The sequence below is a fragment of the Cygnus olor genome, chromosome 33 (assembly GCF_009769625.2).
Source record: "Cygnus olor isolate bCygOlo1 chromosome 33, bCygOlo1.pri.v2, whole genome shotgun sequence".
NCBI classification, from domain to species: domain Eukaryota; kingdom Metazoa; phylum Chordata; class Aves; order Anseriformes; family Anatidae; genus Cygnus; species Cygnus olor.
The window spans coordinates 157434-170948 of NC_054090.1; the positions used below are offsets into that span (position 1 = coordinate 157434).

The 13515-nt window shown below is 59.8% G+C and overlaps 3 protein-coding genes across 6 annotated transcripts in view; 1 reads left to right on the forward strand and 2 right to left on the reverse strand.

Moving 5' to 3' along the window:
* The window catches only part of LOC121062656 (HLA class II histocompatibility antigen, DM beta chain-like), a 14195-nt gene continuing 680 nt past the window's right edge, over nucleotides 1–13515 (forward strand). Inside the window, exons 1-6 of one of the 2 annotated variants that reach the window (XM_040542837.1) lie at nucleotides 1–145; nucleotides 1120–1401; nucleotides 2187–2471; nucleotides 2554–2673; nucleotides 2750–2785; nucleotides 2868–2978. In XM_040542837.1, the coding sequence (XP_040398771.1) occupies nucleotides 103–145; nucleotides 1120–1401; nucleotides 2187–2471; nucleotides 2554–2673; nucleotides 2750–2785; nucleotides 2868–2878 (777 nt within the window). In that variant the 5' untranslated portion in view covers nucleotides 1–102 and the 3' untranslated portion in view covers nucleotides 2879–2978. Of the gene's footprint in view, nucleotides 146–1119; nucleotides 1402–2186; nucleotides 2472–2553; nucleotides 2674–2749; nucleotides 2786–2867; nucleotides 2979–13515 lie in introns of those variants that run through there. The other variant, XM_040542835.1, reaches the window with a different exon arrangement.
* On the reverse strand, nucleotides 3562–4956 carry LOC121062659 (butyrophilin subfamily 1 member A1-like). Its single transcript, XM_040542841.1, has 2 exons — nucleotides 4807–4956; nucleotides 3562–4629 (listed from the first exon to the last, which is right to left on the reverse strand). The coding sequence occupies exons 1-2, from the start codon at nucleotides 4871–4873 to the stop codon at nucleotides 4001–4003; spliced, it is 696 nt and encodes a 231-aa protein (XP_040398775.1). The 5' UTR covers nucleotides 4874–4956; the 3' UTR covers nucleotides 3562–4000.
* Nucleotides 5114–13515, reverse strand: part of LOC121062646 (butyrophilin subfamily 3 member A2-like) — an 18033-nt gene continuing 9631 nt past the window's right edge. The window contains exons 1-5 of one of the 3 annotated variants that reach the window (XM_040542819.1): nucleotides 12260–12681; nucleotides 7031–7378; nucleotides 6119–6400; nucleotides 5886–5990; nucleotides 5114–5560 (exon numbers count right to left, since the gene is read on the reverse strand). In XM_040542819.1, the coding sequence (XP_040398753.1) occupies nucleotides 5346–5560; nucleotides 5886–5990; nucleotides 6119–6400; nucleotides 7031–7378; nucleotides 12260–12359 (1050 nt within the window). In that variant the 5' untranslated portion in view covers nucleotides 12360–12681 and the 3' untranslated portion in view covers nucleotides 5114–5345. Of the gene's footprint in view, nucleotides 5561–5885; nucleotides 5991–6118; nucleotides 6401–7030; nucleotides 7379–7765; nucleotides 8057–12259; nucleotides 12682–13515 lie in introns of those variants that run through there. The other 2 variants (XM_040542818.1, XM_040542817.1) reach the window with 2 other exon arrangements.

Sequence of the window (13515 nt, forward strand, 5' to 3'; positions counted from 1 at the left end):
CCCTTCCCCACAGGACACGCGGCGTGGGGTTGCGGGACCGGAGCGGGGGGGGGGGGGTGCGTGGAAGTTGGGGGGGGCAGAGCGCGGCCGGACGCCCCCGCGATGCTGGTGCTGCTCGGCCTGGCCCTGGGAGCGCGGGGGGCAGGTGGGGACGGGGTGGGGGGGGGACACCCCGGGATGGGGTGGGGCGGGGCGGGGGCGGCCCTTGGGGACTCCCCGGGATGGTTTTGGGGGGGCTCTGCTCTATGGGACCCCCGGGGACGGGCTGGGGGGGCTCAGCATCGTGGGAGCCTGGGGGTAGTTTGGGGGGGCTCTGCTCTATGGGACCCTGGGGGGAGTTTGGGGGGGCTCTGCTCTATAAGACCCTGTGGAGAGTTGGGGGGGGCTTTGCTTTATGGGGCCATGGGGATGTTTGGGGGTGCTCAGCATCATGGGACCCTAGGGATAAGTTTTGGGGGGCTCTGCTCTGTGGGACCCCCGGGGACAGTCTTGGGGGGCTCAGCATCGTGGGACCCTGTGGGTAGTTTTGGGGGGCTCTGCTTTATAGGGCTCTGGGGGGAGTTTGTGGGGGGCTTTGCTTTATGGGGCCGTGCGGATGTTTGGGGGGGGTTCAGCATCATGGGACCCTAGGGATAAGTTTTGGGGGGCTCTGCTTTATGGGACCCCCGAGGACAGTCTTGGGGGGCTCAGCATCATGGGACACTGGGGGTAGTTTGGGGGGGCTCTGCTCTATGGGGCCCTGGGGGGAGTTTGGGTGGTGGGCTTTGCTTTATGGGGCCTTGGGGAGGTTTGGGGGGGCTCAGTATCATGGGACCCTAGGGATAGTTTGGGAGGGTTCTGCACTGTGGGACTCTGGGAGGGGGTTGGTGGGGGGTCTACTCTATGGGACTGTGGGGTTGTTTGTGAGGGGCTTTGCCCTTGGGGACTCTGGGGGAGGTTTGGGGGGGGCTCTGCTCTATGGGACCCTGGGGATGGTTTGGGGAGGGCTCTGCTCTATGGGATCCTGTGGGGGGCATTGGAGGGGTTCTGCTCTATGGGACCCTGGGGATTTGGGGGGCTCTGCTCTGCATGGAGGTGGATGGAGGCACAGAGATGACATTCCTTCCCCCCTCCCCGCAGGCGCGTTCCTGATGCACATGGCCAGCTCCTGCCCGCTGGCGGCCAACGGCTCCGTGATGGGCTTCGACTTCACCCTGGCCTTCAACAAGAACCCGCTGGTGTGCTACGACTCCGACACTCAGCGCTTCGTCGCCTGCGACTGGGGGCTGCTGCGGCTGCGCGCCACCCACCTCGCCGCCCACCTCAACAACGACAGCACCTGGGTGCAGCGCGTCGAGGCCCGGCGCCAGGCCTGCAGCGACCTGGCCCTGCGCTACTGGGACTGGACGGCGCTGCGGCGCAGTGAGCCCCCGGGGGGGGCTTGGCATGGGGCCGTGGTGTGGAAGCGCTGCAGGAGAATATTGCCTGGGGTGTTACGTGGCAGTGTTGCAGAGCATGTTGCATGGGGGCATTGCATGGGGCTGTTGCAGAGCATATTCCATGGGGGCTTTGCATGGAGGATAGCAGAGGAGTGTTGCAAAGGGCATTGCACGGAGGTGTTGCAGAGTGTGTTGCATGGTGGCAATGCATGGGAGCATTGCGTGGGGCTGTTGCAGGGCATATTCCATGGGGGCTTTGCATGGTGGATAGCAGAGGAGTGTTGCAAAGGGCATTGCACGGAGGTGTTGCAGAGCATGTTGCATGGCGCTGTTGCATGGGGGCATTGCAAAGGGGTTTTGCAGAGCACGTTGCATGGGATTGTTGCACCAGGCATTGCATGGGGGTGCTGCAGAGCACACTGCATGAGGACGTTGCAGGGGGATGTTGCACGGAGCACTGCAGAGCGCATTGCATTGCACTTTGCATGGGGATGTTGCACGGAGCAATGCCTCTTGCAGGGTGTGGCACAGGGGCGTTGCACAGGGCATCTCGTGGGCATCGCATGGGGATGTCGCACGTGCCATCGCATGGGACAATGCCTAGAGCTTGCACAGGGCGTTGCATGGGGAAGTGGCATGGGGAAGTTGCGTGGAGCTTTGCACAGGGCGTTGCACGCGAGCGTTGCACGGAACATTGCGTGGGGACGTTGCACGGGTCAGGGAAAAGGGGCTCGCCCACCACTGACCCCATCCCCGTCCCTGCTCCAGCGCAGCCCCAAGTCCGCATCATCCCCACGGAGACGGGGAACGCCCGTGTGCCCGTCCGCCTCACCTGCCACATCTGGGGCTTCTACCCCCCCGAGGTGACCGTCATCTGGCTGCGCAACGGGGACATCCTGGAGCCCGACGGCTACAACCCCGTCTCCGCCATCCCCAACGGCGACTGGACCTACCAGACGCAGGTGTCCCTGATGGTGGCCCCGGTGGCAGGCGACACCTACACATGCTCTGTGCAGCACGTCAGCCTGCAGGAGCCTCTCCTGGAGGACTGGAGTGAGTGGAGAGGCGCAGGACCACACCTGGAGGCCGGGGATCTTGCCCACTCACCGCCACTCACCCGGCCGTGTCCTCGCAGGTCCCGGACTGCTGCCGGAGGTGACGATAATGGTGGCGGTGGCCACCGTGCTGATGGTGGTGGGACTTGGCTTATTTCTCTCCGGCGTCTACCGCTTCAGGGCCAGGCCTCCCGCCCCGGGTGAGTGGCCGGGGAGAGCCGGGGACGTGGTCAAGGGCGACGAGGATTCTGCTCACTCCTCTTCTTCTCCCCACAGGTTACACTCCCCTCCCTGGAGACAACTACCCCGCAGGTAATGGTGTCCCCATCCCCGTCCCCATCGGCGAGGGCCGAATCACCCCATCTCTCTCCCTGTGTGTGTCCCCCTTCCCCAGGAAGCATCTGACGACCCCCAGACGGACACCTCCCGGCACCAGTGGCTCCCAGTTGGCCCCATCTCAGACCCGATGCCACGGTGCTGAGAATAAAGATGGTCCACAAGCCCCGCTGGCGTCTCTGCAGAGTTCTGGGGACAGAGGCTCATGGGGCTCCTATGGTGTCCCGCCAAGAGGAGAGGGTGGGTGGGGGACATGGCATGGGACCCCAAAGAGCCAAGCGTGCCCTGGGGTGCCTCAGGCATGGCACTGCTGGCCGGCCGAGGGAAGGGATCTTCCTGCTCTGCTCGGCCTGCTGCGGCCTCGCCTCGAGCACTGCGTGCAGCTGTGGGCAGCACAGCATATGAAGGGCGTGAAACTGTGCGAGAGCCTCCAAGGGAGGGCTACGAGGACGGCAAAGGCTCTGCAGGGGAAGGCGTGTGAGGAGCAGCTGAAGGCGCTTGGCTTGTTCAGCCCAGAGCAGAGGAGACGCAGGGGAGGCCTCACGACGGCCCACAGCTTCCTGATGAGGGGAGCGGAGGGGCAGGCGCTGGTCTCTGCTCTCTGGGGCCAGTGACAGGGCCCGAGGGAACAGCATGGAGCTGCCACAGGGGAGGCTCAGGCACCGAGGAGACGGTCTGCTGCAAGACATCTCCCCAGGCAGCAAAGCCTCAGGACAGAAAGCACCCAGGAAATGCCACTGCCAGACTCCATCTTCCTGTGCAAAACTTTATTTGCCACAGCCTTGCTGCTGCTGCGCCTTGATGTGCTCCAGAGGAGGGAACAAAGAGCCCCCACAGGCTGCTCATGCTCAGCACCAGGCACAGAGCAAAGATCAACCCCAAACTAGGAGGCAAAGGTGGGCTGCAATGGCCGGCAGCACACGGTGACCACATCCCTTGCACTGGGGTTCTGCAAGCAGTGCAAGCAGAGGGGAGAGGAGCGTGGAGAGCTGCTGCAGCCCCTGTGCTGCCTGCTGGGGCTCAGAGGCAGGGTGAGACCTGCGGGTGCCAGCAGGGCTTGTGCCCCAGCACAGGAGCCGCGTGCAGGGCAGAGCCCGAGGGCTGCAAGGGGCCTTGCCCCTGCTTGCAGCATCCCAGCCCTCCTCCAGCAGCAGGGAAGGAGCACGGGGCAGCCCCTGGCCTCCCTGCCCCTCATTCCTGTGCTGTTTCTGCAGGATCAAGGAGAGGTGATGCAGGAGTGGCTGGAGAAGGGCAGGAGCCCGTCAGAGCTGGGGACAGGGTCTGGGGGGTGCTGTCCCTCAGGCACAGCTGAATTCCCCGTGTCCTCAGCCAGAACCAGGGGCGGATGCTCTCCCCATTGAAGGAGGCTGCTGTGAAAGTGAAGATCTCGACCCCATTGTCAGCGTTGATAAAAGACACCTGCCCCTGGGTACAGTCCAGACAGACCCAGATCCTCTTGGGGACAGGGGACAGGGACAAGCGGGTGGGAGGAGATGTGAGAGACATGAGCTGTCCTTCTTTGTACTGCACAGCCCAGATCCCTTCTTCAGTGCACCTTTTAAAATACCCCTTCCTCTTCACAGATGCCCTGGCCACCCCCACAGACCACCAAGAATACTTTAGCCACTCCCCCTCCACCTCCACCAACCAGCAGTGCCTCCCCTCTCTGAACTCCTCATGGCCCAGCACGCAGCAACAAGTGTCAAATCTCTCTGGTGTGTAAGGAACCTGCTGCCATTCAGTTTCCCGTCTCACACTGCTGTTGTCCTGAGACAGGACAAGCATGGGATGAGCCGTGTCCTGGTCCAGGGTCACCTTCACTGCAGGGACAGAAGGAGCCAGGGCATCAGGGGCAGAGCTCAGCCCTGGGCAGGCTTTCCCCAGCTCGGGGCCAGGAGCTGCCCCACGGGGCACGAGATGGGGCACCTCTTGGCTCCTGAACATGCCCCAGCAAGGGCAGGAGAAGCACTGAAGAGGGCAACCCAGTGCACACCTACCTGTATTTTGAGGCAGCAGAAACCTTCTCCATGCTGGAAGTAGAGAGGAGAGCTGGTCACAGCCCATGGCTGGTGCCCAGTGGGTGTGGGCAGGGTGAGGGTCCAGCCCTGGGCTGCTCTTTCCCAGCTGCCCACCCTCCCCTGCACATTGCGTTAGTGTTTCCCTGGGGCCCAAGTGCAGTGACACTCACCCAGCTCTGCAGCTTGTTTGTCTGAAAAGGAAAGCGAAAGTAATGCATGATCGGAGGGGAGAGTTGTTCAGCCCATGGTAGACCCTGAACACATCCCATGACTGGGAAAATACTGCCTTGCTCAGAGGTGGGACCAAAGAAATAGTCATTGTGGCCCATCTTTGTACAATGCTCTTGTAAGTGGAACTGTAAGGACAGACACTTGTGCAGCTTTTACGGCTGTGTCACCGAAGCCATTAAGGAAGTGAAGAACGGATTGCTGGAGAATGTCCCTGTCCCGGAAGTGTCAGTGCAGTGTGTGGCTTCCCCACATCTCGCTCCCCATCCCCACCTTGATCCCCGTTCCTTTCAGCCATCCCGGCCGTGTCCTGTGCCCAGGGCAGCCCCAGCCCCAGCACTCCCCACTCCCCCGTCAGCCTCCAGCTGCTCCTCCAGCACCCCCGAGACACCAGCACACAAGCCCCCACAGCCCACCCAGCCCATTCCCTCCCGCAGGGACACCACTTCCCCAGGGGCTGGGGGCAGGGACTGCAAGGACTCACCCAGCTCTCGACTCTGTGCCCCTGAAAAGCAAAGGCGGAGGAACAGGAGGTCAGCAGAGCAGCTTGGTTGCTCGGTGGGAACATCTGCAGGGGGTCTGGGCCTTCCCACCAGCCCCACGCTTCAGCCATGCTCCCTGGCCTCCCACCCAAGGCCCCTTGTCTTCTCCCCTGTCCTCGTTGCCCAAGGCAGAGGCCCAAGAGGATCCTAAGGCCTTTGGGATCCCCAGGAGAACATTCCCTTCCTCCTCCTATGCGCCTCCCTGGGCCAGGACTCAGCCCCGCTCCAGACCCACGCGGGTCCCTGCAGAACACCTCCCTCCGCTCCATCCCTATGCTGCCAGCTTACCTTTCTTCAGAAAGAGATAAACACCGAGGCCAATGGACACAGCCAAAAGCATGAGGACCAGAGCCAGAGCCACCATCCAGGGCTGGGCATTGTGGAAGAAGGGAGCTGAGAAAAGGCAGCAGGAAAAGGGCTCTGTTTCCATGCCCGTGGATGGAAATCAAGACCCAGACTTCTCCTGGCTCAGGACAAGTGCAGGGGCCAGGAACACCTCACCCTGGCTGTGCTATTTGTACCTGTGATGTGCAGGGACGATTCCTGCTCCTGCTGGAGGCGGCTGCTCCTGACCACGCAGGACAAGGGCCCCTCCACGCTCCCGGTCACGGTGACGGCACCTTCGATTTCAAAGAGCCCCTCCTGGTCCTGGGAATGTGTCTGGGAGACCGAGGGCAGATGCTGCCCGCGAGCATCCCTCCACAGCAGCTGCGGCAGCGGGTACCAGCCGGCCGATCGACACAGCACCCGGACGCCTCCGGCCTCGTAGCCCCCCAGGTAGAGGTGGGGGTCAGTGCCTGTGGCTGGGGGAAGAGCCCGTGGCTGGGGCTTGACTTGGGGAGGGATTCAGTTCCAAGGCAAAGACCTCATCTGCTCCCATGCCAGACACAGCCCAGCACAGCCACGGCCCCAGGGGCTCAAATACCAGGCGCTCCATGCACCCACCCTCACCTACAAACCACCCCGGCTGGTGCCGGAACCAGAGAGCAGGGCTGCACAACACCAGTATCCCCAAATTGCCCAGAAAACCCAGGTGCCGAGCTCCAGCACCTCCAGGCAGCATCCCAGCACCAAGCCATGCTGGTTCAAGAAGACCCAAGACTTCCAGACAATGTCTCAGGTCTCCCCCACCACACAAAGCAAAAGTAAAGCAGACGTCCGGCTGCTCAGAGGACTCTGTGATTCTCCCTGTGCGGTGTTTGGTCCCATTGCTGACACAGCTGAAGGTGCTGCTCAGCAGCCTGTGCCCAGTGCCCTCACAATATTATGATTATTGTCTTCAAGGACACCAGTGAAAACTGACAAAAATATCCATGGAGCTCTCTCCCCAGATATTACCTCCACATCCATGGGCATGCTCCATGCTCTGAAAGAGGTGAAACATTAAAAGGACACGTAAACTCTCCCCTGGAAGCATCACCCCAGCCACTAACCTGACACCTCCAGCTCCACAATAGCTTCGTCATAAGCACCAGCACCTTTCACAGTGCAGACATACTGGCCATCATCAGAGGGTCTCAGCTCCACGATTCGCAAGTCCAGGCTTCCAGCAGAGAGACCATCTCTGGCCAACTCTGTCCTCCCGACATATGCCCCCGTCTGCTCCCCGTACAGGTCCTCTCCATTGCGGTAGTGGTGCACTGTCTCAGAGAACTCACCCCGGATCCACCTGACCTCCAAGGTGCGAGCATCCCGTTGAGGGGACAAGTGGCAGGGCAGCACAACATCCTGCCCCACGGTGGCAGTGACAGAGTGGCCTGGTCCCACCACTCTGAGCTGGGCTGGGCAATGGAGAAGGGCACAGAGAGGTGGTGAGATTTGTCATCGTCAATTTAGTGGCAGTGAGTGACAAAGGGCGAGCTGTGCGTGAGTTGGTGCGTGCTGCGTCCCCCGTGTCCCATGGGAAACCACTGGGGAAACAGGAGAGGGAGAGGGAGGATGTGCAGGAGAAGGAGGTGTGCTGGGAGTGGGAGCCCTCTCTGCAGCATTCGGGCAGGTGAAGAAGAGGCAGAAAGGGCAGACAAGGCAGCACCCGTACTGCGTGAAAGAACCAAAGGGAAAGCGAAACCCAGTGGGGCCGAGCTGTTGGCTCAGGTCCCCCCTGCTCCACGGCAGCACGTCTGCCAGGCCCAGGGGGTAGAGCCCCCAGCAGCTCCGCAGGATCCTACCTGAGCCCAGCCGGAGGAGGAGTAGAGTGATGAGGCAAGTCAGGAGGCCCCTGGCATGGCCGGTGAAGCTGGGGCGGCCGCAGTCCCAGGGGAGCACCATCTGAGAGAGAGGTCCCTCAGGGGGCAGGCAGCCCCCCAGGGGTTCTTCTTGAAGGTAGCCCCACCGAGAGAGAGGTCCTTCACAGCACCCAGCAGAGCTGCAGAAAGCACAAGGCTACACCCAACTTCCCCAACCTTTGCCCACTTCCTGGCTGCAATAACCCTCTGGGAGGAGCTCTGCCTCTAGGGCAATGTCTGGGGAGCTCTACAGGGCTGGCACCACCATCCCATCATAGCTGGGTGCCCAGTCCACCACTTTCAGCAAGCATGGGGGGCTTGTCCCCAGCAGGGGCCTCTCCAGACCTCCAGGGAAATCCACTGTCTGAGCTCATTCATCTCCACCCATCTAAGGAGGAGTCAAACAGTGAGTAATGGGACAATGTGGAGAGATGGCAGTGAAGAGCTGAGCACGATCGGAGGCTGCAGGGAATGGGGCACAGCTGGGTGCCGAGCCTGGAGCTGCCACCCTTTGACCACAGTGCTGAAGGCGATGTGCCAGCGCCGCTCCCGGCTCCAGTAAAGCAGCCATGCCAGAAGGTTGGCTCAGATGGTCAGGGACTTTCTTCTAGAGCTTAGGTGCATAAGGAAAGTTTCTGTTTGCTGGAAGTGAGGTCAGGCAATATGGAAGGACTACAGAGGTACTGTTTGCTTTTGTAGGGAGAAAATTCATATGGCCAAAGCTCAATTTGAGTTGAAGCTGGACAGTACTGAGGGGCAATAAAAAGGATTTTTTTTATACTCTCTTAACAGCAAAAGTAGGATGAAAGAAAACATTGGTCTGTTACTTGATGGGGATGGTCAAACAGGGTCATTGACTTCACTGAAATGTTTAATGCTTTCTTTGCCTGGGTCCCCCAGGCAAATCTGGGTCCCCCACCGGTGGCAGCTCCCCCCAGACCTCCATCTCCTGCGTGGGCTCCTCTCCACGGGCTGCAGCTCTGGCCCGGGGCCTGCTCCTGCTGCGGGGGCTCTCCATGGGCCGCAGCCTCCTCCAGGCCACATCCACCCGCTCCAGCGGGGGCTCCTCCACGGGGGGGCTGCAGCGTGGAGATCTGCTCCATGTGGGACCCATGGGCTGCAGGGGGACAGCCTGCTCCACCAGGGGCCTCTCCACAGGCCGTGGGGGAACTTCTTCTGTGTGCATGGAGCACCTCCTGCCCTCCTGCTGCACTGACCTTGGGGTCTGCAGGGCTGGTTCTCACTCCTCGCTCTCCCAGCTGCTGTTGTGCAGCAGTTTTTTCCACATTTCTTAAATATGCCCTCACAGAGGCACAAATAACATCGCTTAGTGGCTCGGCTCTGGGCAGCAGTGTGTCCTTTTGGAGCGAGCTGAAACTGGCCCTTATGTAACATGGGGCAGCTTCTGGATTCTTCTCACAGAAGCAACCCCCTGCTACCAAAACCTTGCCACGTAAACCCAACACATCATGAAATCTCTATAATTTAATTTTAAATATACTGAGGAATCTGGAGAGGTCCCAGTGACTGGAAGCTGCCAAACGTTGCCCCAGTTTCAGAGAAGGGCAGTAAAGAAGACCTTGGGAATTACAGGTCTGTCAGTCTCATGGCAGTGCCTGGTAAAGTTACGGAGATTGCTCTGGGAGTGAGTGAAAAACACCTGAGGGACAATGCGGTCACTGGTCACAGCAGACATGGGTTCGTGAGGGGAAGCTCGTGTTCAACAAACTTAATTTGATTTTTTTGATAAGCTCAGTCTCCCATTTGACCGAGGGGGCCAGTTGAAGTGATCTTTTTGGATTTCAGTAAAGATTATGACATGTTTTCTGACAGTATCCATCTGGATCGAATGTCCATCACAGAGCCAGACAAATGCACAATACGATGGGTGAACAATTGGCTGAGGGGTCAGGCTCCGAGGGTCCTGGTAAAAGGGGCGACATCAGGCTGGCAGCCAGTCATGAGTGGGGCTCTGCAGGACTCCATTTTGGGGCCAGGTCTCTTCAGTGGTCCCATAGATTACCTGGATGCGGGACTTCAGAGATAACCTGAGTGAGTTTGTGGCTGACACTGAATGGGGAGGAGCTGCTGACTCCCTTGAGGCTGGAGAGGCCTTGCAGAGGGATCTGGCCAAAGGGGAGAGCTGGGCAGCCACCGCCTGCAGGAGGTTTAACAAGAGCAAGTGCCGGGCCCTGTCCCTGGCCAGGGGCAGCCCCGACTGTACGTACAGCGTGGGGGGCGAGAGGCTGGAGAGCAGCCCCCAGAACGGGAGCTGGGGGTTGTGGCCGACAGCAAGTTGGATGTGAGCCAGCAGTGGGCCTTGGCAGCCCAAAGGGCCAAGCGTGCCCTGGGGTGCCTCAGGCATGGCACTGCTGGCCGGCCGAGGGAAGGGATTGTCCTGCTCTGCTCGGCCTGCTGCGGCTTCTTCTCAAGCACTGCATGCACCTGTGGGCAGTACAGCATATGAAGGGCGTGAAACTGTGCGAGAGCCTCCAAGGGAGGGCTACGAGGACGGCAAAGGCTCTGCAGGGCAAGGCGTGTGAGGAATGGGTGAAGGCGCTTGGCTTGTTGAGCCCAGAGCAGAGGAGACGCAGGGGAGGCCTCGCGGTGGCCCACAGCTTCCTGATGAGGGGAGCGGAGGGGCAGGTGCTGGTCTCTGCTCTCTGGGGCTAGCGACAGGGCCCGAGGGAATGGCATGGAGCTTCCAAAGGGGAGGCTCAGGCACTGAGGAGATGGTCTGCTGCAAGACGCCTTCCCAGGCAGCAAAGCCTCAGGACAGAAAGCACCCAGGAAATGCCACTGCCAGACTCCATCTTCCTGTACAAAACTTTATTTGCCGCAGTGCTGCTGCTGCTGTGCCTTGATGTGCTCCAGAGGAGGGAACAAAGAGCCCCCACAGGCTGCTCATGCTCAGCACCAGGCACAGAGCAAAGATCAACCCCAAACTAGGAGGCAAAGGTGGGCTGCAATGGCCGGCAGCACACGGTGACCACATCCCTTGCACTGGGGAATGCAAGCAGTGCAAGCAGAGGGGAGAGGAGCGTGGAGAGCTGCTGCAGCCCCTGTGCTGCCTGCTGGGGCTCAGAGGCAGGATGAGACCTGCGGGTGCCAGCAGGGCTTGTGTCCCAGCACAGGAACCCTGTACAGGGCAGAGCCCAGGGGCTGCAAGGGGCCTGGCCCCTGCTTGCAGCATCCCAGCCCTCCTCCAGCAGCAGGGAGGAACACGGGGCAGCCCCTGGCCCCATTGCCCCTCATTCCTGTGCTGCTCCTGCAGGACCAAGGAGAGGTGATGCAGGCACCAGTGCATCCACATGGGTGAGAAGCCCTACCACTGCTCGTACTGCGAGAAAAGCTTTTGGGCCAGCTCCACCCTCATCATCCACCAGAGGAACCACACCGGGGAGATGAGGGGTCTTTGGGTCTCCATCCCCACGACATCGCAGCTCCTCCATGTCCCATCCATCCTAGAACTTGAGTTTTGCTGCTGCTCGTGCCTTCAACTTCGAGCATAACTTTTACTGTTCCTCCCAAACAACCCTCTGAAGATGATTTGTGTGAATTGAGGAGGACCAGGCATGCAGCTGTTGGTCATGGCACAGCTTCTTGTAGTGCTTAGGGGAAGTGGTGGTCAGTTAGTCCCCAGTCCTGGGATGGCTTTGGGGATGGTGGGAGCCCAGTGGGATGGAGGACGATTGGGTTAGGGGGTGGTAGGACAGCAGCGGGATGGAGGATGATGGGGTTTGGGGATGGGGGGAGCCCAGCGAAATGGAGGATGATGGGGTTTTGGAGATGGTGGGACCCCACTGGGTTGAAGGTGGATGGGGTTTGTGGTGGTGGATCTCAAGTGGAATGGAAGACAATGGAATTTTGGGAGATGGGAATGTTCTGGGAGGAAGGAGCATGGGGTTTGGGGATGGTGGGATCTCGGTGGGATCTCAGTGGGATAAAGGATGAGGGGTTTTGGGGATGGTGAGACCTGACGTGGATGGAGATGGATGGTGGGGTTTGGAGACTGCTCAGCTTGGCTCATGCATTGAGAACCAGATGGAGGAGAGCATCTGTGTCTCCTCATTGTGTAGCTGGGTTCCAGTGAGTGACAAAGGGCGAGCTGTGCGTGAGTTGGTGCATCCTGCATCCCCCGTGTCCCATGGGAAACCACTGGGGAAACAGGAGAGGGAGAGGGAGGACGTGCAGGAGAAGGAGGTGTGCTGGAAGTGGGAGCCCTCTCTGCAGCATTTGGGCATGTGAAGAAGAGCCAGAAAGGGCAGCCAAGGCAGCACCCGTACTGCGTGAAAGAACCAAAGGGAAAAGTGAAACCCAGCTGGGGCCAAGCTGTGAGCTCAGGTCCCCCCTGTCCCACAGCCACTCCCCTGCCCTATGGCAGCACGTCTGCCAGGCCCAGGAGGGAGAGCCCCCAGCAGCTCCGCAGGATCCTACCTGAGCCCAGGCGGAGGAGGAGCAGAGTGAAGAGGGAAGTCAGGAGGCCCCTGGCATGGCCGGTGAGGCTGGGGTGGCCACAGCCCCAGTGGAGCCCCATCTGAGAGAGAGGTCCCCCAGGGGGTAAGCGGACCCCAGGGGTTTTTCTCCAAGGAAGCCCCACCAACAGAGAGGTCCCTCACAGCACCCAGCTGAGCTGCAGAAAGCATAAGGCTACACCCAACTTCCCCAACCTTTGCCCACTTCCTGGCTGCAATAACCCTCTGGGAGGAGCTCTGGCCCTGGGGCAATGTCTGGGGAGCTCTGCAGGGCTGGCATCACCACCCCATCCTAGCTCGGTGCCCAGTCCACCGCTTTCAGCAAGCACGAGGGGCTTGTCCCCAGCAGGGGCCTCTCCAGACCTCCAGGGAAATCCACTGTCTGAGCTAGTTCATCTCCACCCATCTAAGGAGGAATCAAACAGTGAGCACTGGGACAATGTGGAGAGATGGCAGTGAAGAGCTGAGCACGATCGGAGGCTGCAGGGAATGGGGCACAGCTGGGTGCCAAGCCTGGAGCTGCCACCCTTTGCGCACGGTGCTGAAGGCAAAGTGCCAGCCTCGGTCACTGCTCCAGTAAAGCAGCCGTGGCAGAAGGTTGTCTCAGATGGGCAGGGACCTTCTTCTAGAGCTTAGGTGGATAAGGAAAGTTTCTGTTTGCTGGAAGTGAGGTCAGGCAATGTGGAAGGACTACAGAGGTACTGTTTGCTTTTGTAGGGAGAAAATTCATATGGCCAAAGCACAATTTGAGTTGAGGCTGGACATGAGGGGCAATAAAATGGATTTTTTTTTAAAGCTATCTTAACAGCAAAAGTAGGATGAGAGAAAACATTTGTCTGTTACTTGATGGGGATGCTCAAACAGGGTCATCGACTTCACAGAGATGTTTAATGCTTTCTTTGCCTTTGTCTTCAACACTGATGCTGGGCTGTGGGACTCCAGGTGCCCTGAGCTGGATGACAGTGACTGCAGGAACAATAAACTCCCAACAAACCCCGAGTTTGTGTGTGATTTGCTGCTCCAGATGGATGCATACAAGACTATAGGGCCTGATGGGATTCATCCCAGAGTACTAAGAGAACTGGCTGCTGTCATCATGTGTGGTGGTTTTACTCAGGTGGGCAGCTGAGCTTCACTACAACCGCTCTCTCTCACTCCCCCTCCTCAAAGGGAAAGGGGGAGAAAATGCAATGAAAAGGGTTCAAGGATTGAAATAAG

Bases quoted from the DNA above. Each gene is read 5' to 3' on its own strand.
- LOC121062659 (XM_040542841.1), bottom strand. From the start codon at position 4,873: ATGGGCTGTGACCAGCTCTCCTCTCTACTTCCAGCATGGAGAAGGTTT. The intron at 4,630-4,806 runs GTAGGTGTGCAC...CTGTCCCTGCAG, and splicing joins TCTGCTGCCTCAAAATACAG to TGAAGGTGACCCTGGACCAG.